The 26690-nt window shown below is 42.6% G+C and overlaps 1 protein-coding gene across 6 annotated transcripts in view; it reads left to right on the forward strand.

Annotated features, from left to right (window-relative positions):
- Cep57l1 (centrosomal protein 57 like 1) overlaps positions 1-26690 on the forward strand; it is a 63004-nt gene that overhangs the window by 17669 nt on the left and 18645 nt on the right. For 3 of the 6 annotated variants that reach the window (XM_037200332.1, XM_037200331.1, XM_028890236.2), the window contains exons 2-5: positions 19159-19378; positions 20247-20409; positions 21799-21978; positions 23803-23924. In XM_037200332.1, the coding sequence (XP_037056227.1) occupies positions 20250-20409; positions 21799-21978; positions 23803-23924 (462 nt within the window). In that variant the 5' untranslated portion in view covers positions 19159-19378; positions 20247-20249. Of the gene's footprint in view, positions 1-19158; positions 19379-20246; positions 20410-21798; positions 21979-23802; positions 23925-26690 lie in introns of those variants that run through there. The other 3 variants (XM_037200333.1, XM_028890237.2, XM_028890239.1) reach the window with 2 other exon arrangements.

The following is a 26690-nucleotide window of genomic DNA, read 5'->3' on the forward strand; positions in this document are numbered from 1 at the left end:
TCGAACTCACTGTCTTCCCCACTTGGCCTCATTTTCTTGCCTCAGTTTTTCAAGTACTGAAATAGAAGTCTGTGCCACTATGTCCAGGAGGAAACTTCACTGAAGGATAAAAGTTGGTCATATTAAATAAAAGAGGCCTTGGTCTATTTTAGCCATGGCTAGTCTGGGCCAGACTGGCAAATTTGGCTAACTGCTATGATAAAAGCAACTTTGGGGATTCCACCTTACCTTTTATGGAGTACCAAATTACCTTATAATCATTTACCCCAAGTTCAGGGGCCACGTTGATGAGTGTTGCATTTGTTTCTGCCCTCAATACTGTGGCCTCTTTCTCTTTCCTCTTCTGGCCCCTAGCAGTTGGGCGTGTGCCAGGCATTATTGGAACAGAGGTAGAATGAAAACTGAAAATTACACACTGATTTCTAACATTTTTTCCTGAAAATGTCTTCTTGTTGTTGTTGTTCGCCCTGGCTGTCCCGGAACTCACTCTATAGACCAGGCTGGACTTGAACTCAGAGATCCTCGTGTCTCTACCTCCCAAGTGCTGGGATTAAAGGCCTATGCCACCACTGCCTGGCAAAAGTCATTTTTATATGAAGTGAATTATGCTGACATGAAATAGTCCCTGTGTGGAATGAGAGACTCTGGGAGAAGTGGTAACTTGTAATGTCTAGCTACCTCTAAACAGGCTTTCATGGGGTGGTTTTTTCTTCCTTTCTATCTTGTCTGGCCTGAAACTCACTCTGTAGATCAGGCTGGCCTTGAACCCATAGAGTCTTCCTGTCTCTGCCTCCCAAATTCTGAGATTAAAGGTATGTGCCAGGATACCCAACTCATAGGGTGTTTTTTTGAGACACTGTCTCCACTCTGTTGTTAAGGCTGAGCTTGAATCCTGAACCAAGTGATGAACTTCACCTCAGCCTCTCAAGTAAACACTTGGTAGTTTTCTGTTGTTTGTTTGTTTTAGAGATGGGGTCTCCCTGTATCCCCCAGGCACTGGGATTACAGACATGTACCACCACACCCAGCTCTCAGGCTCCTTTGTGGTAGGCTTTTAGATTTTGGCTGCCAGGTCGACATTAGCAGGCCCTCAGCATTTCAGCATTTGGTCTGGCCAGCTAAGTAAAGGAGGTACGTTGGAAGCTAATGCAGAACGGAATCATGCATTTTTGTGGGTATATTTTAAGTAAAATGTACTTTGACCAACGTAAGCTTCCATCTCAGCTACAAAAAACTGGGTTTTGTCCTTTTGCCCTCTGTGCTAAGCAACACCATACTCCAGTCCTCAAACTGTGACCTAACAGCTGGGCCAACAGCTCTGCTTTAGAAGAAGTGCAGGCTTGTGGTGTCTGCACGGCTCACCGGTCAGCACCTCTCTCCATCAGGATGACTCCGGCCCCCGGAACACTCGTTTATCGCCGATAGATGAGTCAGTCCACTGCCGGGGCAGTTAAGGCTCCGAGGGCTTGCTCTAAGAATTGCAATGAGGAACTTGGAGCTGTCAATACCAAGGGGAGCAGAATTATGACAGACCTGCTGGGTTACGCCCCGGTCTGGCTGCAGTGGGGTCGACATGCACAACGTCCAGTTACCTTGAATTGCAGCGATCTGGTGTATGCCTGTCAGGCACTCTGCCGCTGAGCTCCATGCCCAGCTGCTGAAGTGACTTCTCATAGGATTATCTTGGAGTAGCTCATTGCTTTTAATCCATTCCAGTTTAGAGAGCATTTCATTACGACCCCTATCCTCAAGGCTTACCGTTTAATGAAGAGGACTTATCAGGGTTCCTCCTCCTCCCCACCGACCCTCCCCGCTTCCTCCTTGTCTGTTTTGTTCTTGACAGGATTTTGTATAACTCAGACTGGCCTTCAAGTAGCCAAGTAGCCAAGGATAATGACCTTGAGCTTCTGATCTTCCCCTCTCCCCTCTCCCTTGGGAGTGCTGGAATTACGGGTATGGGTTCAGAAGCCCAGTATTCTAGGAAGAGAGAGCAATGTGGACAGGAGGGACATGAAGGAACCAGCAGTCACTGAGGCCTCGGAGACCCTGACAAGCTGCTTCATCTTTGTTCTGAAGGCACTGAGCAGTCACTGGAGAGTTTCAAACTTTGAAATGACACCACTGGGTCTCCAGGGAGACAGTAGGATGCTTACACTAAGACAGAGTTAGCAGCAAGAGAATCCCTCCAGGGGCCATAGATGGTTCAGCTCTAAGACAGTATACCTAGTCAGTGATGGAGGATGGTTGATTTGAGAAACACTGTAGATGTTGAAACCCTTAGTACTTGAGGGCTGAAGATCAGGGAGCTGGTGCTGTTTTGTGAGGTTAAGGATATAGGAAGGGGGCAGGGCTGGAGACTTGGCTCACAGGTTGAGAGCACTTGCTGCTCTCTTCCAGAGGAAGTTCAGTTCCCAGCACCTACACAGTAGCCCATAACCATCACAACTCCAGTCCAAGGAGATCTGAAGCCCTCTTCTGGCTCCCATGGGTACCAGGTATGCATGTGGCACACAAACATACATTCGAGCAAAACACTCACATACATAAGAAATTTTAAGTGAAAAAAATATAGGAAGAAAAGCGGTTTCTAGAAGGAAGATTACATGTTACCTTCTGGATATAAATTTTAGGTACCTCTAGGATGTTCAGGTGGATATGAATTCATTGTTAAAAGTTGGAAAAATGAAAGTAGTTCTTGATTTTTAAATTTTTAAAAAGTGATATGTGTGCAGGAACAACAAACAAACAAAACCAAATGAATCAGGACATACCCAGAAGTGATGCTGCCACTTAAGAACGGATGGGCCCAGGGCTGCAGACTTAGCTCGGTGCTAGAGCACTTACCAACCAGCCTGGGTTTGGTCTCATGCTGAAAGGAGAAGGAAACAGAGGGCTGGGGAAGGCATTGGGTATAAGGCTTGTGTTGTGTGGTCGTCGTAAAAATGACCATAGGGAAATTAACTTATGGGAATTGAGCATTCTGGTTCATGAAAAGTTGTCTCCTGTACCACTTACAGATTACCTACTGGAGACATAGTATTGGTTTGATATAATATTAAAAGTAATGAGCCTAGCTGAGCCTGGTGACTCACATCAATAATCCCAGTACTTGAGTGGCAGAGGCAGGTGGCCAGCCTGGTCTATATACCTGTCTCAAAACAAAAAGGGGTAGGGGAGTAGATTGCAAGTTATTTTGAGAGTCCAGAGGGATTTTTCTATTTTGTAGTCTCTCAGTATCATTAGGTACATCAGTGGTTTTATTTATAAAGTATCAGGTATAAGCGATTTTGGATAATATAGGTTGAGTATGAATTCTTCGTGTGTGTGTGTGTGTGTGTGTGTGTGTGTGTGTGTGTGTGTGTGTGTGTGTGTATGGAACCCAGTGGCTGGTGTCAGGCATTTTCCCCTGTACTCCACCTCACTAGCTCAGTGATTGTCTAGACTGGCTGGCCAGTGACCTGAGAACCCTGAGTCTCTGTTTCTCACTCTGCTAGCATTGTGGGTGGGCACATACAATCTTACTATAGGGTTACGTCTGCAGTCACATTCAACTTTTTCTGTGGGTGCTGGGGATCCAGACTCAAGCCCTTATGCTTGCTCCTCAGGTACTTTACCAAAGGAGCCTCCTCCCCAGCCTAAGCTAGGTCTTCTTTATCTGAAGTACTTGGGAACACACATTTTGATGCTTTAGATTTGGGGATGTATGTACAGACTTTACCAGTTGAACATCCCTGATCAAAACCATTTTGAGCACAAACATGATACTCAAAGCTTTCAGACTTGAGAGCAATTGAGAGTACAGATGTTCGCTACCTGTTACAATAACTAATTTGTTTTAGAAGTACCAGGTTCTACTCAGCTGCGTTATGTTGGTTCAGTACATATAATTCTTTGAAATGGGTAGGTAGGTAATCTTATGATTCCTATTTTATAGAGGGAACATCTAAGAAACTGTATTAGGATACCACATAATTCATCTTCAAGGAGTCTTGCTCCTAAAGCACTGTGCTACCTGCCTACAAAATAATACAGAATATATATTATTCAGTAAGAATAGAACCATGAAAATGTATTACGATAGTAAAAGTCAATGTAAAATTAACATTTTTAAAACTGTAGAGAATATAATTTTTATATATTTTTTGCTTTCCTTTTTTGAGGCAGGGTCCAGCTGCATTGCCCAGTCTGCCCTTAAACTTGCTTTCTTCTGCCTCTTCTGCCTCTGCCACCTGCAATTACAGGCATGGACCTTGTGTTTAGAGGGTGTGAAAACTTGACAGCTGTTGAGAAGAGTTGGGAAGATTGTCCAAGCACAGTGGGGAATCCTTACAGGGGAGGAAGAAGAGTTGACGCTAGAGGTTGTATTTGTAAGAACTCAGTTCTGAGGAAACAAGCCCCCAGGAAAGATTGATGAAGTTCACTGCCGTGGCTGCTCCTACCACTGTACAGCTACATATACTCGATAGGTTTTAGAATTAAGAGAGAGGAAATAACATAGCTAAGATTATATAGCAAGCCACTAGCTGAAACAGGAAAGAACCCTAGTTCCACTCATCATAATCCTTAATGAAACCATGCAGATTCAGCCCTGTGCAGACCCTTAGAGATGCCCAAGAAAATATTTAGTGCATAGCTAAGTCCCACAGTAGCAATCACTCAGAGCTGCCTGTGGGCTTCGAGATGGCTCCGTGGATGTGAGTGCTTGCTTCTCGAACCCCAGGAAACCTGGGTGAGCTGCGTGGACACCTTTAACCCCAGCACCGCTGCAGCCGGACATAGGAGGAGGACCTCTGGCTTGCTGCCTGCTAGCCTAGTCCAGATCCCGAGAGTGCCCTGTCTCAAAGGAGTAAGGTGGGGTAATAGAGAAGGACACCTGCTTCTTTACCCGGCCTCTGGCCTCCGCATGTGTGCACCTCTGTATGCACATACACCTACATACACCACACTCAACACACACTGTAATGCTAAGGACCGAATCAGGGACTCTCTAATCAAAAGGACTTACCTGTGTCTCGCATCTGAAGAACCTTTTCCTGCATTACCTGCTGATTGAAGGAAAGTCACCAAAAGAAAAGTGCTTTGGTCTATAAATAATTATCTTTGTTTTTAAGTACTGTTGATGGCACTTGTCTTTAGGAATGAGAAAGCTGTGGGTGTAGTTCACAATGAGCAGTCCAGAAATACCCTTTAATTTGTGCCCTTTGTGTGAGATTTTTATTACTTACAGATACTTTTTTTAACAAACCTCTAAGAATTCTATATAATGTTATGGACTATTTTATACATTAAATTATTTTATTAGTTCTTTGCAAATTTCAAACAATGTATTTTGATCATATCCCTCGCAACCCTTCCCAATCCACTCACACCTCCTTATCCCATTACCTGAACCCACAACTTTTATGGTTTTTTTTTTTTTTTTAATAATCCATCAACTTGCCAGGCGGTGGTGGTGGTGGTGGTGGTGGTGGTGGTGGTGGTGGTACATGCCTTTAATCCCAGCACTCAGGGAGTCAGAGCCAGGCGGATCTCTGTGAGTTCGAGGCCAGCCTGGTCTCCAAAGCGAGTTCCAGAAAAGGCGCAAAGCTACACAGAGAAACCCTGTCTCGAAAAGAAAAATAATAATATAATCCATCAACTCCACTTTGCTCATATACCCCTGGAGTGTGGCTGACACACCAGGAGCCACACCTTCACAGAAAACTGCTCTCCCTTGCCCAGAAGCCACCACCTGTCCATTGCTTCTCAGTTCGGGTTGAGGCCTCATGGGCCTCCATGTTGGTTTTATACAGGCGGCCACAGCTGCTGTGAGGTCCTGAGTGTAGGCGTCCTGTCGTGTCCAGACAAGACGGTGTCGTTGCGGTCCTCCACAGTCAGTCTCCCCCTTGCTACAGTGTCCCCAAGCCACAGGGTAGATATGATGGAGATGTCCCTTAGAAAGAGTGTTGACCGTTCCGTGACACTTACTCTCTGCACTTTGACGTTGTCTCTGTTAACCGTCATCCGCTGGAGTCGGAGAGCTGCACTAACCCGGAGGTAGACTTAGAATTTAGCAAACTAAGAGGAGTAGGTTCACTTGTGGGGCCTGGGACCTCCACAGTCAGTACAGAGCATGCGTTCTTTCCTTCCTTCCCGGGGGGTGGGCCCTAAATCCCATCAGAAAGTAGTGGGTAGTCAAGAGCAATGACAAGATCTCGGGGACCCCTCTGACCACCGTCAGGGAGGAGGCTTACACCTGGCACTGGGCTTTTATCTGGTAACTGTGGCTTCTGGGATGACATACTCCCCCATGTGAACTGACTCAACAGGCTGTTTTGTGTGTGTGTGTGTGTGTGTGTGTGTGTGTGTGTGTGTGTGTGTGTGTGTGTTTAGGAAAAATAGTACGTTCCAACATGGCTCTTTCAAATATCCTTGGTATTAATTATCCCTCCAAACCTCTCCTCTGATTATGGGCATTAAAAAAAAAGACTTTCAACTAAGTATTATATGTAAATTATACTAAAAGATTTTGTCCTAAGAGTTACTCAGTCTGTTGACATTAAAAATGGGCCCTGAGGCTGGAGAGGTGGCTCAGCAATTAAGAGCACTGGCTGTTCTTCCAGAGACCTGGGTTTGATCCTCAGCACTCACACAGTGGCTCAAAACCATATGGAATTCCAGTTCTTTTGCAGGATATTTGAGCAAACTGTGTAAAGATGTGTTGCTGTCTTACCTTGCTGCCTAGGGTACCTGATTGGTTTAATAAAAAGCTGAATGGCCAATAGCTAGGCAGGATAGACTGGGCGGGACTTCCAGGGAGAGAGGAGAACTCGGGGTTGTCATCTAGGCATATGGGTTCACCAGTGAGATACTGAAGAAGTCTGACATAGAGAATGAAGGATAAATAAAAAGCCGCATGTTAGAATGTAGATTAGTAGAAACAGGTTCAATTTTAGGTTTAGTTTAATTTAAATTATAAGAGCTAATTGGAAACAAGCCTAAGCCAAAGGCCAAGCTTTCATAATTACTAATAATATGATTATTTGGGGCCTGGCAGTCCCACAGGAAGTCCAGCAGGAAAGACCTGATCCATAGTTCCAGAGATCTAATGCCTTCTGGCCCCCACAGACACCACGCATACCTGTGAGGCAGACCTGTAGGCAAAATACCAATAAAGATAATGACACTTAATTTTAAAAAGTTTCCTCAGATTCACATAGACACAATATTATAATGTGACCGTATAGAGCCCATGTTCCTGTATGTCTATGGCACAGAAAACTTAACTGAAGATAAGGCTATGGGAAATGTTACTTAACTTTCTATGTATTAAAAAAATTCCTGTGTGGTGGCACACTGTAGCTAGAGTTTTCCTGCCCTGCCCACAGTTAGGACAAATCTCTGTCACCCGCCAGTCCCACAGCCGCTCAGACCCAACCAAGTAAACACAGAGACTTATATTGCATACAAACTGTATGGCCGTGGCAGGCTTCTTGTTAACTGTTCTTATAGTTTAAATTAATCCATTTCCATAAATCTATACCTTGCCACGTGGCTGGTGCTTACCAGCATCTTCACATGCTGCTGGTCATGGCGGCGGCTGGCAGTGTCTCTCTGCCTCAGCCTTCTGCTTTCCAGAATTCTCCTCTCTCCTTGTCCCACCTACTTCCTGCCTGGCCACTGGCCAATCAGTGTTTTGTTTATTGACCAATCAGAGCAATTTGACATACAGACCATCCCACAGCAGCACACAACTTTAATCTCAGCACTTGGGAGGCAGAGGCAGGCAGATCTCTGAGTTCCAGGCCAACCTGGGCTACAGAGCCAGTTCCAGGCCAGTCAGGGCTGCACAGAGAAACCCTGTCTCATAAACAACCCCTGTGCTTACATGCTTACAGACATAGGTATGTACCCATTGTCTCCTAGGTAGGCTATGGCTTTCCTGAGTGAGGTTGATGCTTTGGTAAGGATAGCAGTCAATCCAGATGAGAGAAATTGCTGTGCACAGGATGGTAGTGTGAGAAGGCCGAGGGCCTCTACCTGCTGAGACACGGAAGAGCCTGGGTGTGTGTATACTTGGTTTATTTGGAAGGTCACACATCTGGCCTCACAAGCTCCTACAGCGATCAGTTCTCAGCTGTGCTTGTTTTCACTGATGGACTTTTAGTCCTCTAGTAGTAACTATTGGGTGATGTGCTTGTTATCCAGTGGAATTTGTGGTTTTACAGGCTTCCAGAACAAATGTAATTTGTTCAGTGTTTCCACACTCCTTGGAAAAAATGGCAAATCTGTTTGAAGCAGGACTGCACTTTTAAAAAAAAGTGTCACTGAAAAGGAAGGGGTTAGAGTTTGTTTTTTGTTCATTTTTATAAAGAGCAAGGGTACTCTGAATATAATGAGACTATTAAGTTAGTGGCTTTGAGTTCAAGGAAGAAATGGTTTGTCATACTGGGACTGTAAATCATGATCCCTGGTGAGAACAAAGCTGACTCTTCATCCTGTTGTGTCTGGACCATTACCAGGGTCTGTGCAGGGTTTTGCCTTTGTCCTGAAGTCCCAGACAGTGCTGCTGTGAACCACCTCATCTTGTCCTGGCTTTGTTGTTGTTTGTTCGTTGTGTTTAATAGACTTTTATAAGAATGGCTAATGTGGGCCTGGAGCAATGGTTCAGCAGCCAAGAGCACTCGATGCTCTTCCAGGGCTGATGCTCTTGCAGGGATCTGGGTTCAGTTCTCAGCACCAGCTATAATGCTTACAACCTCCTTTAACTCCTGTAACTCCAGCTCCAGGGGACCCAACACCTCTTCTGCCTCTTCCACACCTGCACACACACACACACACACACACACACACACACACACACAAACACACACACACACTATTTGTATATATATACAAATAAAAAAATAAAATATTTTTTAAGATGGCTAAATGTGATGAGAATGAAAAAGAAATTTTGTGCTCTGTAATAGTCTGTTTTGTACTTTAAAAAATAAATCAAAATCTAGCCGGGCGGTTGTGGCGCACGCCTTTAATCCCAGCACTTGGGAGGCAGAGCCAGGCGGATCTCTGTGAGTTCGAGGCCAGCCTGGACTACCAAGTGAGTCCCAGGAGAGGTGCAAAGCTACACAGAGAAACCCTGTCTCGAAAAATCCAAAAAAAAATAATAAAAAAATAAAAATAAAATAAATAAATAAATAAATAAATAAATCAAAATCTTTGTAAAAATGAGAACCCCCAAATATGCCCCACACTGAGAAAAATGATTCTGAGCATTCAGACTAGCTTGTACTCTGGAGTTTTGGCAGTTGTAAAACTTTCTAAAGTGGGGAGACAGTTTATAATTGGCTGAGATTGAGGACACATCTGTGGTGATATACTCGTGCGACACAAATCACTTCAGAGAGGCCTGTGACGGACTCGCCTCGTCACTTGCGCCGCCAACTCGATGCCGTCTGTGGGGAGAGGAGGTATTAGAGGTTAACCAGGGACCTTCCCATGCTAAGACTACTCCACAACTGAGCTACACCCTTACCCTTTGGGACTGTTTTCAATTAAACTCCTGTCTAAAAGATTTTGAAATTTATTTTGTGGTTTTGTTTTTGGCCTTGCTGACACTATGAACTCAGGCTGCAGAGCTGTGTTAGAATATTAACTCTTTCCTTTTTAATCTTTCTGTGTGTTTATGTGTGCATGTGCATGTGCATTTGTATATCCATGTTTTTGTGTGTGAGTGTGGCACATGTCACAGCTTGTTTGTGGAGGACAGCTAGCTGGCTGTGGGAACTTGCCTTTTACTTTGAGACAGGATTCTTTGTGGGCTACATATGACAGACTAGCTGGCTCGCCGCTTGCAGGGACTCTCCTGTCTGTCTCTGGTCCTGCTCTAGGAGCACTGAGATTACAGACACTAAGTACCCGGCTTTTTGTGGGTTCTGCCTACTCCACTGGGGTCCTCATGCTTGTGTGCCAAGCAATTTACCCACTGAGCCAACACCCCAGCCCCAGAACATCAGTTCTTATATAAAAATCTGTCATGTAGCTAGAACATTTCAAGCTTCCTTTGTATTATTTTTTTATTTTGAAAAAATGTTTAAAATGTTTATTTTTTTCTATTGTGTGTATGATGGGGGTTGTTTATGCCACAGCATGAATGTGGAGGTCAGAGGGTAGCATTGTGGAGTCAGTTCTCTCCGTCCACCTTTGTGTGGGTTCTGGGGAGCGAACTTGGGTCCTTTGGCAGAGCGTCTACTCAGGGAGCCCTCTCACCCACCTGTGTCAGTTCTGAGTGATGGGTTTCTTTTCCATTTGTTCCTCATTGCATCTTTATGCTCTTCTAGCTCTTCTGTCTTGGAATTGTTGTTTCTTATGGTACACAAAAGAACAGGACATTTTATAATGGAACTGAGGCTATGATTGACTACCAGACACTTCCTTGAATCCTTTCCATCTCTTTCAGAAACTGTCCACACTCAGTGCAGACACTTTAATAAAGGTCATGTGAAATAATTCTCTGTTGATTCCTCTTTGGTGATCTTCAATTTGCATAAGACTCAATTGAGGGGTTAATATAAAGTATATATTTCTGTTTCTGTGAACCTGAGTCAGGCCTAAGAAGCATTCTTTACCAAGTAACTGAAGGGCACACTTAGAGATGGGCCACGTGTATGGTCTCTAAATGAATACTCACTCATACATCACTGACTTTCAAATGCTCATTTTACTTCCAACCATTCTTGAGTGCTGAACCACCTAAACAGCTTGCATAAATCTGCTGAAGACAATATCTTTATTGTATGTGTATAAATATTTTGCCTGCATGTATGTCAGTGTTCCATACTGGTGCCTTTGGAGGTCAGAAGAGGGTTCCAGCTCCTCAGGAACTAGAGCTGTGGATGGTTGTCAGCCAAGTCAGGTGGGTGCTGGAACTGAACCTGGATCCTCTGCAAAAGCAGCAGCCACTGTAGACCACTGAGCCATCCCTCCTCAGATCTAGGCTGCCTGCTTTCACTGCCCAGCTCTGCTACCTAGTAGCTGCATGACCTCGGGCAAGTTACTTCTCAGTTGCTGTATGCTTGTTAGAAATGAGTTCAGGATCATAGAGAACGAGGCCACTATTCCAGCTGAAGTGTTGGGACAGGAAAACTTTACTTCTGATCAAGAGGGTGTGATCCAGAAGAGCCAGCACACACTGAGGCAGGAGGTGCATTTGGTTTTTAGTGAGATGGTGGCTGAACTTTTTCCCTTCTTGGGGTCAAACCTCACAATCTTCTTCAGCTGGCTAGTCTGAAAAGAACTGGAGCACAGAAAAAGAGGTCACTGTCCAGGTCATCAAACTCCTAAAATGGAGCAATGGGGTTGGGTATTAAAACATCCGCATAGAGGGAGGCAAAGATTTTATCCCTGTCTTAGATGCAAGTTTTATAGTATTTGATAGAAAAGACTCACATTTGATATTGCTTTTTTATTTTACTAATTTTTATTTTTTGATGTTCTTTATGAATTTTTTTCTTGTATTTCTTTTATAGATTTAAGCCAGGCAGTGGTGGCACCTGCCTTTAATCCCAGCACTCAGGAGGCAGAGGCAGGCGGATCTCTGTGTCTAGGGTTAGTTATGATGTAAGCAAACCGTTTGATTGGGTATACTGTTGACTCATCTGTGTGCTCCCCTGTTGTGTGACACTCCAATTGTGTTCTGACAAATAAAGCTTGCTTGGAGTCAGAGGGCAGAGCCAGCCACTAGCTGAGCAAAATTGACCATAGAGGTTTGGAGGACTGTAGACAGAGAGGAGACAGAAAGTAGTAAGGTGGGGCAGAGAGGATTGCGGCCCCTTATGGATGGAGGAGCTGGAGAGTTGGGAAGCAATTGTGACTGCTCCTTTGCTTTTCTGATCTTTTAGGTTTTTACCCCAATATCTGATTCCTGATTTTTTATTGATAAGATCAATTAGATGGGTTGGGGATTTAGCTTAGTGGTAGAGCGCTTGCAAGGCCCTGGGTTCGATCCTCAGCTCCAAAAAAAAAAAAAAAAAGATAAATTAGATTAACACTTAATTTGGCACCCAACATGGGGCACGAATTCACTGTATAGCCCCTTTCCTGTGGCTTTGCAGCTACAGGTACCCACTGGAGCTGCACATGGGAACTGCAACTGGAGGAGTAACTGTGCCTCTGGCTGTCTTTTCCTTCTCTTCCTCAAGCCCTCTGAGTGAGTCTGGCATTTTCCTATTGCAGCGTCTCTACTGCAGTCTTCATAAGCCCCAAACTCCACAGGCACCTGGGCTCCAAACGCTGCTGGCGTGAGCCCTTCACCACCGGCCAGCTCTACCTTGAGGCAGCTCTGTGCTTTCACTTCTAGCCCACTCATCACACCTGATGCTTTCACACATTCCCTGTCTCCACTTCAGATGGCTGGCTCTTTGGCTCCTTTCCCGCAGATTTGGTGAGACAACTGGGACTTCTTAAAGGCAGGAATTAGATTTAAAAGGGGGGGGGGAATTGAAGTTGTTTTTTCCACATCTTAAAAATGGGAATCGCTGGGTGGTATTGGTGCACCCCTTTGATCCCAGCACTCGGGAGGCAGAGGCAGGTGGATCTTTGTGAGTTCGAGCCAGCCTGGTCTACAGAGCGAGATCCAGGAAAGGCGCAAAGCTACACAAAGAAACCCTGTCTCGAAAAACCAAAAAAAAAAAAAAAAAAAAGAAAATGGGAATCATTTTGACACATGGAGTTAGGTCTCTGTATCGTTCTGCAATGGATGGTTTAAAAATGGAACAATTAAATAAAGGGATAATCAGTACATCTGGGATTGACATGATGTCAATTATCAATTTGGTAATTCTATTTTATTCCTAAAAAAAAGTTGTTTGATATTAGTGCCAAATAAGAAAAATTGACTGATAAGATAAAGTCCTCAGAAAGATAGACTAATGGAACTAAGAAAAATAATCACACACAGACAGAGGAGTTTAGAGCAGAATTTACCACACTAGGGCATTATGAAACTGAAAGTGAACAGCCCAAGGTTACTAGAAAACCAACCTTAATGTATCCAGTTACCATTTGAGAATGATAACCAGATGATAGGCATCCCCAAGGCTATTCAGAAGTTAACTGGGAACCTATAGAAATGTTAGATTTGAAGAGATTTAAGGAAGCAATAGTTTCTTGATTATGACATGCATTCACCTTTTGTGAAGCAGATGTTAAATTCATGTTTCACTCAGAACAGAATTATTCCACAAGAATGGAAAGATCTAGTTACAGAAGTATCAGAATATGGTCCTCAGCTACAATGGAACACTTGGTGGAGAGATGAAGTTAGAACCATGGAACATCAAGGTAGGGTTAGAGGTTATGAGATTTCCCAAGATCAAATCCTTTGTGAGGTCCCTTATGCTGATGTGGAAAGACAGGTTACATTTGATGATCACACCTTGTCCCTATGCTGTACAGCAGCTTTGAGTGCTTGGGACAAGAGTCAAAAATCAGGAAAGAGGACTGAGCCATTTATTAAAATTATACAAGGCCCAAAAGTAGCCTTCACTGAGTTTTTTGCATAGATTGACTTTAGCTGTAAATAGAATGATATCATACCCAGAAGTTAGATGAATATTAATTGAATCTTTGACTTTTGAAAATGTTAATTCACAGTGCAAAAGGGTAATTGAGCCTTTAAAGATAAGATCAGCACCCATAGAGGAATAGTTCCAACATACATTCAATACTGAATCTCATAACCATGATGATGCTTAGATAGGAGAGATGATTTCCAAAGGCTTAAAGAAAAGTCAAAATGTCAAATGTTTTAATTGTGGTAAACAAGTTCATATAAAAAGGGATTGTAGGGGCTGGAGAGATGGCTCAGAGGTTAAGAGCACTGACTGCTCTTCCAGAGGTCCTGAGTTCAATCCCCAACAACCACATGGTGGTTCACAACCATCCATAATGAGATCTGGTGCCCTCTTCTGGCCTGCAGTCACATATGCTGTATACATAATAAATAAATAAATCTATCTTTTTTTTTTTTTTTTAAAGGGATTGTAGTCAGGGCATTCCTACAAACAATGTTTTTTTCCAGAGATAACCCAAAGAGAAGGCCCCAGCCTTTTGGAGTATACAAAAGGTTTGGCAAAGGCCAACATTGGACCAATGAATGCAGATCAACAAGGGATAGATAATGTAACCCTTTGCCTTTGGGAAATGTCTTGGGGGCCTCTCATAGGCCCCCATGTCAAATTTGGTTCAAACATTTCCTATCACTGTGAAGGAAACTCCTCCCCAGAGCAATTAAAGGACCTAATGCCTATTGTAAAAAAAACCATACTGCTGTGGATGATAGAATAGCTTTAGAAGATAAAACAAAAATTTCAGGAGAAACCATAAAACAAATGTTTTGGCAAACTTCGATTAATGACCAAAGACCAAAGTTAAAAATACAAATAAATAACATTGTAATTGTGAGTCATGTGGACACAGGGGCAGATGTAACAATAATTGCACCCAAATATTGGCATCCAAATTGGCTTCTTCCAAAGGTAAATGTTCAGCTTTTAGGGATTAGAATTTTATCTCAGGTAAAACAAAGTACAAGATGGGTCGAATGTATAGGGCAAAAAGGATAGAGAGAAAAATTAAAGCCATATATGGCTAACATAGCAATGAATTTATGGGATGTGATTTGATATAGCAATAGAATACCCAGATTGACGTTCTTCCAATCTCAGAAACAAATCATAAACTAACATACATATATAACTTGCCAAAAGGGTAACTCCCCAAAGTTAGGGTTGGGGCAGGGTTTTGCTTGTGTCTTTCCAAGAGAATGAATGCATCCAACTAAGGAATCTAAAGACCACTGGTCAAATGAGACATCTAAAAAAAAGAGGGACAAATCATCCAGAAAAAAATGTCCCAAAAAAAATAGTAAATTGGCCTATTGGTATATCACATTTCCAACAGGATAAAATTTCATACATCTTCCCAAATGTTTGTTTCTACTGTTCTCTACAGACATAATACAAATGATCTTTTTGTAGTCCCAGTCCAATTAAAAATTAAAGCTGGCTTTGGAGTTGGAATGTGGCTCTCTCCTTCTCTAAACCCAACATGCTTGTTAAAAGGAAAATGCAAAATCTCTGTCTCATGTCAGAAGAGCCACCTAGTGTGGGACAGAAGAAAAACCAAAATTAAAGGACTATTCTATTGCCACTAAACTCATGATCCTTTGGTTTTATTTTGACTCTTTAAAACTAGTCTTATAAATATCAAAATTTATTAAGATTAATATATGTATTTTAAACTTTTTATCATGTTGTTAATGGTAATATAGAGCACTAACTAATTCTAGAAAAAGGCTTCATCTAGCTTCCTGTACATGATTTCAGGTTTGAGTCTCTATCAGGTAACTAGAAATTAAAGTTTTTGTACTCTGAATGTACATAACAAATTATAGTCCTTTAACTTCTTTGAGACCTGCTGCATATGACATTTAAAATGTCTTAGTTTTCTGCAGTAAACCATGACCATACTAAACAGCAACCTTTGCAACCTTTGAAGCCCCCAAAAGAACAATGGGGCCCCACAATGACGATTTCACTCAGATTGTGGTAATGCCACTAAGCTGACAAACACCACCTAAAGATCGGCTTTGGAGTACAAACTGCTCAGGACAATTTCAAGGTGGCTAGCTGAGATGTTCCAGCCTCACAGACTATTCTAGCTAAGACTTCAGATAAGCCCTGCACTTTCCCATTACACAGAGACTGGACAACAAATGTTACAGCTAGCTCTCCCAGGACTTGACAATTATCCCAGTTTTTTTCAGGGTCCACTAAAGATGCCGTTGTCCCCAGAAAATAGAAAGTAATTTTAAGAACACAACGCCCACATTCCCAAGAGGTGGGGTGGGTGGTTTTTGGTCATTTAGTGGGTTATGGATATTTGCCATAGTTTAGGGGTGTTGGTTATGGTCAGTAAAAAGGCTGGACAAAGGAGATTAGATTCAGGTATCTCATTCTAAAATGAAAAAGAGGAGATATAGAAATAGGATAAAAGGGTAGACGCCGCCAAAATAGCTCAGTTGGGAGAGCATTAGACTGAAGGATAAAAGGGTAGATTATTGAATCTACTTTTACACCAAAAAAAGTAACTACTAGTCTTAAATATTTTACATTGGCTTGAATTTTTGTATATTGATACAAATTTGAGGTTATTTTTGTTTGTGGTGATATATTGTGTTCTTCAATATATTGTGCATCCTAATAAACTTATCTGGGGTCAGAGAACAGAACAGCCACTAGATAGACATAGAGGCCAGAAAATGGTGGCACACACACCTTTAATCCTATCACTTGGGAGGCAGAGATCCATCCGGATTTCTGAATTCAAAGCCACACTGGAAACAGCCAGGCATGGTAACTCACACCTTTAATCCCAGGAAGTGATGGTAGAAAGCAGAAAGGTATATAAGGCATGAGAACCAGGAACTAGAACTGGTTAAGCTTTTAGGCTTTTAGCAGCAGTTCGGCTGAGATTCACTCTGGATGAGGACTCAGAAGCTTCCAGTCTGAGGAAACAGGATCAGCTGAGGCATGGGCAAGGCTGAGGAAGCTGTGGCTTGTTCTGCTTCTCTGATCTTCCAGTGTTCAGCCCAATACCTGGCTCCAGGTTTTTTTTTGTTTTGTTTTGGTTTTTGTTTTTTTTTGTTTTTGAGACAGGGTTTCTCTGTGTAGCTTTGCACCTTTCCGGTATCTCGCTCCGTAGACCAGGCTGGCCTCGAACTCACAAAGATCCGCCTGCCTCTGCCTCCCAAGTGCTGGGATTAAAGGCGTGCGCCACTACCACCTGGCCCAGGTTTGTTTTTAATTAAGACCTTTTAAGATTTGTGTTACATACTTTATATATGTTTCTACTCTTGTTTAAGATATTTTTATATATTGTTATAAATTTTAGATTATTTTTGTTAAAACATACTGTACATATGTTTCTACTCTTGTTTAAGGTATCATACCTATACAGTTCATTTAACAATGTAATGTAAAATTTTAGTCCTTGAAAGTTATTATTAAACTATATAGGATAATAAAGAAATGCAAGTTAGTAGTTAGTCACTTATTACAATCAAACTTGTAGTCATGTTAGTATGTTTTCAAGGTCCAACAGATATATTTTAGATAAGTTGTCTTCAAACTCTTCAGAGATATACAGAATATGGCATTTAAGAAGTTTTAATAACATAAGAGTTTTTGTTTTTTTGGGTTTTTTGTTTTTTTGTTTTGTTTTGTTTTTTTATGACTATGCTCCTGGCAGCACCAACCTACTTCAGAGAAGACGATGGGCATCGAAGAAATTCCATATGGAGTTTATTTTCTTTGTGGCAAAAGTTAGCCACTGGGCAAGAAGATGCCCTTGCCTCAACTGCTGACAGTATGCTGTCCAAATTGGATAAGCAGGACACAAAAGAAAATGACTGCCAAACTTTGCCAAGACAAGACAGGACAGTCCTTCAAAAATCTTTTTAAAGGAAAAGAGGTGGGAGAAGAAAAAACAGAAAAGAAACAAAGATTGTGCTCTTCCCAGTTGAGAGTATAGCACCCAGATGAAGGCTGCCGGAAGAGGTGGGGGAGGTGAGGGGAGGGCTGGGCGTGTGTTTACGTCTGAGTTTCACCCACTTCTCTTCAGTCTTAACTGCCACCTAAAGAGGTGTGGGTGTTTCCTAGACATTGGGCTTCTGAGGCTGAAGTTAAGTCTCTCTGCTCTGGAGTCTGCCTTTTCATGGCTGTTTATACGTCTGCTGGCTCTTTTCCAGAGTGTGGTAGTTACTCTCCTGATCTCTTTGCGTGTTTTTTTTTTCTTTGAAAATTGTTTTAATGGGTTTTGAGAGAGTGCAAGAGTCAGTGACTGTGTTGATTCTGCCGTATTTATCTAAACAGCCATTTTCAAATCCACTCTAACTTCGTCAGCCAGGGGAAGCTGAGTGATTTTCCTTCTGCACTCCCATCATGGCACTCTGCTTTAGTTCTGGAACTCATAGATCTTACCTTGTCCTGAAGCATTTCTCCCCCAGCACACATTGCTCTGCATCCAATCCCCAGACCCTACTCTGGAAAAACTGAAAGTAGAACCCCACTCCTTTCTGGGTCCACCATTCGCTTTCTGTTTCTGAGTTGTCATCGTTTTTTGTGTGGGGCTTGTTTCATTTAACATAATATCCTCGAGGTCATTAATTTGCTTCCTTTTCAAGGCTAGCATTCTGCTTTGGGTGTGCATTATAATACTACATTTTGTTCACCTGCCAATGGATATTTTTAGGTTGGTAAATATTACTGGCTATGTTCTGTTCTTTCTGTTTATTTGTTTTAGACAGGGTATTCCTGTGTTGCCCAGACTAGCAGCATCAAACTCATGCTCTTCCTGCCTTGGCCTGGACTAGTGCTAGGATGATGAGTGTACACTGGCCTCAGCACTCTCTAGAGAGGTTGCTCTCAGCTCTTTGGGATGTACATGTGGACATATGATTGTGTTTTATGACATTAACACTTTTGAAGAAAGCAATTACCGCCCACCTCCTCCCTTTTAAAAACTGAATGATTGCCATTTGGGGCTTTTGTAATGTTTCCCCATTTGCTATTCAGATGCACTCTTGGCCAGCTCAGGGGCTCCTGTGTGCTTCTTAGGACTGCCTATCAAGAGGCATGTGGTAACCACTGCTCCTCACAGGTGATGCTCATTTGAATCAACTGATTAGTGTTACCTGGTTTTTTTATATAATTATTTTTTCTGCATATTTTAAGCAACCAATGTGTCTTCACTATAGGACCATGCAAAATATCCCACTTATCAAACGTTTGCTCTGCATTTTTCTTGCCAGGATTCATCTTACTGTGATGGCGCAAAATGGGGGAGTTTTTTTCTTTCAAATGTACAAAAGATTGTTTTAAAGTTAATTATATATTACACTCAGTAGATCATTTTCAGTGTCAAAAGATAAGTATATTAACTCTAAGATAAGTGAGCCTATTAACACATTTTATATAATGGTCATTGAAGATTAAGTTGCTTCTGAGTTTCTGAAATTTAATGGGCATTATGGGTAGTTCTATAAAGTCACTACTCTTTTTAAGCTTGAAATTACAGTGTACTTATGTGTATAATTATGTTCTGATACTTCTTACTCAGTCTACAGGTTGTTTACACTCCCATTCTCAACCTTGGCTTTGATTGGAGTGGCCCTTCTGTCCTGAGAACTTTTCATCACAGTCCTTGTTCATGTGAATTTCAAGTTTGAATTTATATCTCATCAAAAAAAAAAGTCTTCATCTAAAAGTTGGTTAAATGGGGTTCAGACATTGCAGAAACCTACCAGGAATGAACAGAAATCATCTTTGCAGAAGAGTGGGTGTGTATTTGTTTGTGACACAGAAGTCAAAACAAGGGCTTTCACATGCTAGGCAAACACTCTACCATTGAGCCACATTCCCAGAAGAAAATGATTGAAAATCAACCTAAAAGAATTCCTCATTTTTGTGAAATGTGAATTTAAAACCAGGAATTGCTACAATACAGCTCACTGGTAGAGTACCTGTTAGGCATGCACAAGGCCCTGGCTCTTAATGCAAAAAAGTGAAAATGTAATATGGAAATTCCAAGATGCATTATATGCATACCTGCAATCCCTGCTCTCTAGAGGCCAAGGAGGGAGGCTCATAAGTTCATGACCAGTATGGTCTATGAGCAAGTCTGTCTTAGGGTGTCTATTGCTGTGAAGAGACACCATGACCACGGCAACTCTTATAAAGGAAAACATTTAATTGGGGTGGCTTAAGTTCAGAGGTCCATTATCATCATGGCAGGACATGGCATTGTGCAGGCAGACATGGTGCTGGAGAAGGAGCTGAGAGTCCTACATTTTGATCTGCAGGTAGCAGGAAATGAACTGAACTAGGTGTGGCTTGAGCATAGGAGACCTCAACCCCCACCCTTACAGTCACACACTTCCTCCAGTAAGACCACACCAACTTTAACAAGTCCACACCTCCTAATAGTGCCACTCCCTATAAGTTATGGGGCTAATTACATTCAAACTACCTCAGTAACCATTTTTCTTTCTGTTACTGCTGAGTTTAATCTAGTTGAAGTTGTGATAATTAAGTTTATAAAGATAAAACTATGTAGTGTATAACTGTGTTGCATCATTTTTTATGTACTGAATCTGTCCTTCAGATGGAAACAGTGACACTATACTGTATCTCTTTTGTTTTCCACAGACAATGGATTCTGAATTATCACAAAGCGTAATTGGGAGCTATCTTAACCCTCCAGAAAGAATATATCTTCCATCGTTCACCCAGAATGAAGCGTCTCAGAATTGCCACCCTGTAAATTCAGAAGTCACTTCTCCTAAAATGTTTAATAGTCCAAACAACCAAGGTAATATTAATATGAAACTTTACAGAAAATTTGGAGCAGGACATGGCATGGAACAGACCTTACTGTTGTTATGTAGAAAACAGTGTGATTGTGTATTAAATGCTCACAGACCTGGTAAGCACGAGTCTGCTGCTGTCCTGTGAGCTTTCACAGGTCACTTACCATTTCTTAAAATATTGGCTTCTTCAGCTATAATCTAAAGATTAATATAACACTCTAATAAATATTTCACATTTATCATAAAAATATCTTAGAAAACAGAAATCTACTCTTAGCAATAAAAAGTCAAAGCCAGGTTGGTTTTAAAGCCCACGCCTTTCATCTGAGCACTCTGGCTGCAGAGGCAGATGGATTTCCTTTCCAGGCCAGCCTAGTCCACAGAGTGAGTTCCAGGACACCCAGAACTACACAGAAAAGGGTAAATAAATAAACTAATAAAAGAATAAAAATTCAGATTTGGAGTCCTTCTAACCTAGGTAATCAGAATGCTAGTGGGTGAAGTGGAGTTGTATCATATTCAAGCAGCAGTCAGAACTCACGTATCCAAAATTATCCTTGTAAATCACTTTGGAAGCCATTATGTCCACGTAATCTAAAATATGACTATTGCAACTTTTTAAACATAAACTTAAGAGAACCTTAAAATTGAATTAGAAAACATTTATGACTCCAGAAATACTTTATGCTTTACAAATTACTTCATAAGAGCTGACCATTACTCTTCAAAAAAAAATAATCGGTAATAATAGTTGCTGTTTAGGTAGGGTTTCTATGGATGTGACAAAACAGCCTGGTGAGGAGAGAGAGGGTTTATTTCGCTTACAACTCTCAGGTGGAACTCCATCCATCCCTGAAGGAAGGTGGGGCCGACTCAAGGCAGGACCACAGAGGCATGCTGCTTACTTGTGTGCTCCTCATGCCTGCTCAGCTGCTTTCTTATAGTACCCATATGACCAGCCCAGAGAGGGCACTGCCACAGTCAGCTGGGCCCTCCACGTCAAAGATTAGTCAGACAGTGTACCACAGGCCTTCCCACCGTGCACCGCAGTCCTTCCCTCCGGGGCAGCACGGGCTTCCCCAAGGCCAGTCTGGTGGGGGCTATCTTCTCCCTTGAGGTTCCTCCTCCCAGGTGACGCTTGTATCAAGTGCTTCAGTCCTAGAAATCACTTAATCCAGTAGTAGGTTATTATTTTTACAAGATACACCATAGAAAATGTGTCCTTTTTAGAATCGTTTCCATTTTATGGGTATTATACATCAACTTGTATATATTTCCTGCTACTAGCAAATATGCACTGCTCATTTTTTATTGTTGTCCAAGTTACTATGATTATTATTAAGTTTTCAAAAACTTTCACTTAAAACATCAAGCAAATTTCTTTTCAACAGCACTTGTTTCAGCATTAAAAACGCTCCAGGAAAAGATCTACCGTCTAGAGCTGGAGCGGACGCAGGCTGAAGACAACCTGAACTCTCTGTCCCGAGAGGCGGCGCAGTATAAGAAGGCCTTGGAGAATGAAACAAACGAGCGGAATCTAGCCCACCAGGAACTGATTAAACAGAAGAAAGGTAAAGGACGATGTTCTCAGCACGTGGGGTTGCCAGAGCCTCCAGCTGGACAGCAGTGAGCCCAGGGGAAACTGACTTACCCAGACATCTCTGCTCTTACTGTCTTAGGCATTTTACTATTTATGGAAAACTAATGGAACTTTAACTTGCCTGCACTATATCCATTATCCTAGCTCACAGATACATTGTTGGGGGCAAGATTCTCACGCGTCCCCTGGAAGTCTTGAACTTAGAGTAGCCACAGCTTTGCACATCCGAGCCTCCTGCTTCCAACCCAAGTGCCACAGTTTCGGGGGTGCACCACCCGATTACTCTGTGCAGTGCAGGGACTGTAGTGCTCTCTACTGAGCCGCGTCCCCAGCCCCAGTTCATAAATGTGTGAGTCAAAGAAAAAACTTAGGCAAGTTGTGTTTAGAAATTAGAATATTTTTAGAGTAAATCATAAAACCAGCTAAACCCATAATAATAATTTATATTTTTGCTGAACATTAGTTTGAAATATAAAGCAATGATAGTAATTAAACAACATAAAAATAAAAATGAATGGAAAATAATTTTATTCAACTTGAGGAATATAGGACTATTTAAAGGAGATAGATAGATAAGTAGATAGATAGATAGATAGATAGATAGATAGATAGATAGATAAATAGAGACTTCTGTGGAAATTAGAGAAAGGGCATTCGATAAGAATTTTTAAGAAATTTAGAGTGTGATTTCTTTGTATAATTTTTTTCTTCAAACTTTGTTTTCCTGATAAAAACATTCACCCGCATACATAAAGCCTGTTTGTGTTGCACCTTGCAAATAGAATGAAGAATGAGAAGGGAAAAAAATGAGACTGAGCAAAATTAAATTAATGAAAGTGAAAGGGTTAAATGTTGGTTACTTAGCCTTTTAGAATTAACTGAGTGGTGAGGAGTTGGAAGGAGAGGGAAGAGCCAGGCTTGTGGGGCACACCGTTAATCTCGGTACTTGGGAGGCAGGGCAGATCTCTGTGTGTTCATAGCTAGCCTGTTCTGTCTACATAGCAAGACTGTTCCACACACACTTTTTTTTTTTTTTTTTTTTTTTTTTTTTTTTGGTTTTTCGAGACAGGGTTTCTCTGTGTAGCTTTGCGCCTTTCCTGGAACTCGCTTTGGAGACCAGGCTGGCCTCGAACTCACAGAGATCCACCTGGCTCTGCCTCCCAAGTACTGGGATTAAAGGCGTGCGCCACCACCACCCCCGCCCCCCGCCTTTTTTTTTTTTTATAAAAACAAAAAGAGGAGCAGAGGAGAGACCCAGTTCCATGGCTGCTTGCTGCCAGACTTGACGGCCTGAGTTTGATTCCCAGGACTGAAATTATAGAAAGTGAAAACTGAAACCCACAGGTCGTTCTCAGACCCCCTTTAATGAGTCAGTGAGTAAGAGTGCTTGGTGTACAAGAAAGAGGCCACAATTAGTCCTCAGCACCCCTCCAGAACAGCTGACCGTGGCTGGGAGTACCCAGACCTCCAGCTTGGGGGTGGCGGGAAAGAGAGGCAGAGCACAGTTGCTTGCTGGCCAGCCAGGCACACTGAACCAGTGGCTTCCAGTCACGTGAGAGGCCTGACCAGGGAATGAGGAGGAGGGAACAGAGAAAGACAGTTGACATCCTCCTCTGGCGTGTGTGTGTGTGTGTGTGTGTGTGTGTGTGTGTGTGTGTGTGTGTGTGTGTGCGCGCGTGTGCGCTCACCTCATACACACAAAGTCACTTTTAGCTTTGGATTGAGTTTGCGCTGTGACTAAATCCCTGATCTATGTAGTAATCAGCTAATTAACCCATTATTTTGTCTTTCATAGATATAAGCATCCAGTTAAGCTCAGCCCAGTCTCGTTGCGTTCTTCTAGAGAAGCAACTCGAATACACAAAGAGAATGGTTCTCAATGTAGAACGAGAAAAGGCTATGATCCTGGAACAACAGGTAAGCATTCTTTCCTTTGAGGATCTTCTTTTGAAGAATATAATATGGGGAAATTTTCATATTATAACCAAAGGGAGATATAAGGCTATATAGGAGATTTTCACCTAAAGCGATGGTAGACTGTGCCATTTAGGCTGACAGCCTTGCAATGAAAACAAGAAAAATTAACAGATAATCTGAAGAAGAGCACAAGAAATAAGGGAGGAGGTGAGGGAGGGGATGGGGAAGGGAGGCAGCGCATGAGTTAACCAGGTAGTGCATAATGACCGATTCTGGCTGTGTACAGATTTAAATCCCCACGGTTTGGCCTGGTATTTTGGCTTGTTCCTTCTGAAGGCGTTTGTGACTTCAGAGGGGACAGGTGAGACAGAACCTCTGACAGCTGCCCTTCTGGCTCAGGCAGTCAGCGTAAGGCCTACATAGAGCAGCAAGCCTAGGCACCCTCAGGCTGCGTGCTCTGTGGACTTGAGTAAGGAAGCAGACAGCTGGAAGACAAGCAGAGCTGGGACTCAGAGCAGGATGGGCACCCGCAGGACGCAGAGACGCTCCCACAGTTAGTGCACAGGTCAGGCAGGGGTGGCTGTGCAACCGAGGCAGGAGTCACCAAGGTGGAAGGCTTGAGCCCGCTCTGGACAACATAATTAGACTCCGTCTCAAAAAGCAAAAGAGGCAGGGGAAGAAGATGCCATTTTCTTTTGAGTGTTAGCAACCCTAATATGGCCAAGCAGATTTAAGAACGAATTAAATATTAGAAATGAAATTTAGAACTAGTAGATCTACTAGATGGTTACCAGACAGAACTCAAGAAATGGACACATGCCACCCAGACCAACAAAGGACAAAATTATAGTCATTTCAGGAAATAGGAAAAGGTAACATGTCAGAGCAAGAAAGATCTAACCGGATATATAACTGGAGATGTTAAATGGAGAGGAAGACTGATGTAGAAGTAATTCTTGAAGATGTGGTAGCTGAGCACTTTGCAAAATGGATTAAAGATTAAAATCATATGTACAGTCAAGAGGCACCTAAGGTAATTACCTCATGAAGTGAAAAGTCTGCCAGGTGTGGTGGCGCACTCCTTTAAGCCTGGCACAATGGAGGCAAAGCCAGGTGAATCTTTCTAAGTTCAGGGCTGGCCTGGTCTACATAGCGAGTTCCAAAACTGCATAGAGAGACCCTAACTCAAAAGAAATAGAAATACATAAATAAAATAGGTAAGTAAAGAAAGCACACAGTGTTTATTTCCGTTTAAACATTTCCATCCATGGTTGCTTTGGGCCTGTGGCCTCATAGCAGGGACATACAGGGAAGTGAAACCTTGCTGTCAGCAATGACATGGAGGCCAGGGCCACACTCCCAGCCACAAAGTCCTCCACTGACCCCCACTTCTCCGTCCTGTGGGTAGAATTGTTTCTTGGTTTCTTTCTCGGCATATTCACAACTAATGTAAAGAAAGCTGGGTTTTGTGTTGATTTTATGGCATGTGTGTTGACTTTCTTCATCTTTCCCAGTGCTGGCTTAGTCATAAATGACTTGAGTTTGTTCTTGTCAAATGTATTTCTTCATTCATTTTAAAAGATAGCTTTTCTGGATATAGTTATCTCAGTTTGCAATTACTTGCTGTCCGAACTTAAAATGCATCATTCCATGCACCCTGGCTTCAGGGCTTTTCCTGGCTGAGAGGTTTGACATTCTGATGGGTTTGCCTTTGCCGCTGTTTTTCTCTCGCTGCTTGGAATATCATTTCTTCTGGAGTTCTGGTCTTTTAACTGTGATGTGTCATGGAGTGGCTCTTCTTGAGGCATGTCAATTTGGAGTCCTGAGTACCCCTTGTATTTGGAAGTTCAGGGGGCGGGGAGAAGTCTCAGTGCTGCACAAAGGAACACATGAACATGTGAACCTGAAAGTAACAGGGCAAGATGGTTTCTTTTTGAAAAAAGGGTGCTCTAGAATCCAAACTGGGCTAGAAGTAGCACTCAGCCTGCAAGCCTGCCTTTTACCCCTGGCGGGGGTGGTGGTTGCATCTCTTCCCATTGGTGGGAGCTTGACCTCACAGTCTGACGTGATTGGCTAATTAGCGAAGGCGAAGGGGAAGTTTCAGGAAATATGGGCCCTTGTTGGGCTAACTACCTTTGTGTGTGTATGTGCGGGGGATGCTTCTCACACTGGATGTCCATTTCTTTCTCTGGGTTGGGGAAAGCTTTGCTGTAGCTCGTTGATTGTATTGCTTTCCGCATTTCTATGGCAGGATTCCTGACCAAAGCAGCTAAAGCAAAGGAGGGCTCATAGTTTACCGTGTAGTATCCATCGTGGCCGGAAGGCATGGCGGCGGCGGCGGCGGGAGTATGAGGCAGCTGGTTACATTGCATCTTCTGCAGTCAGGACACAGAGAGATGGGGGCTAGTGTTTGCTTCTCCTTTTGATCCACATCAGGACCCCAGCCCATGGGATGACGCCACCTATATTCTGGATAGGTCTTTCCTCCTGGTTTAACCCTCTCTGGAAACACTCTCATAGACATACCTATGAATGTGTTTCCATGGTGATTCTAAGTCCAGTCCAGTGGACAGTAAAGATTAGGCATCACAGTTGCACGCCTTTTCAGCCTGATACCCACGCAGATGTGCTTTAGATCCTGGCACTCCAACCATGCCTCCTCAAGGCTCACTGTCATCTCATAGTATAAAACACTTCTAGTCCATCTCTCAAAGCGCCTGTAATCTTAACAGTCCAACACTGTTCTGGAATCCTAAATCCCTGAGA

This window comes from Peromyscus leucopus, chromosome 8a, assembly GCF_004664715.2.
Source record: "Peromyscus leucopus breed LL Stock chromosome 8a, UCI_PerLeu_2.1, whole genome shotgun sequence".
Classification (NCBI taxonomy): Eukaryota; Metazoa; Chordata; class Mammalia; order Rodentia; family Cricetidae; genus Peromyscus; species Peromyscus leucopus.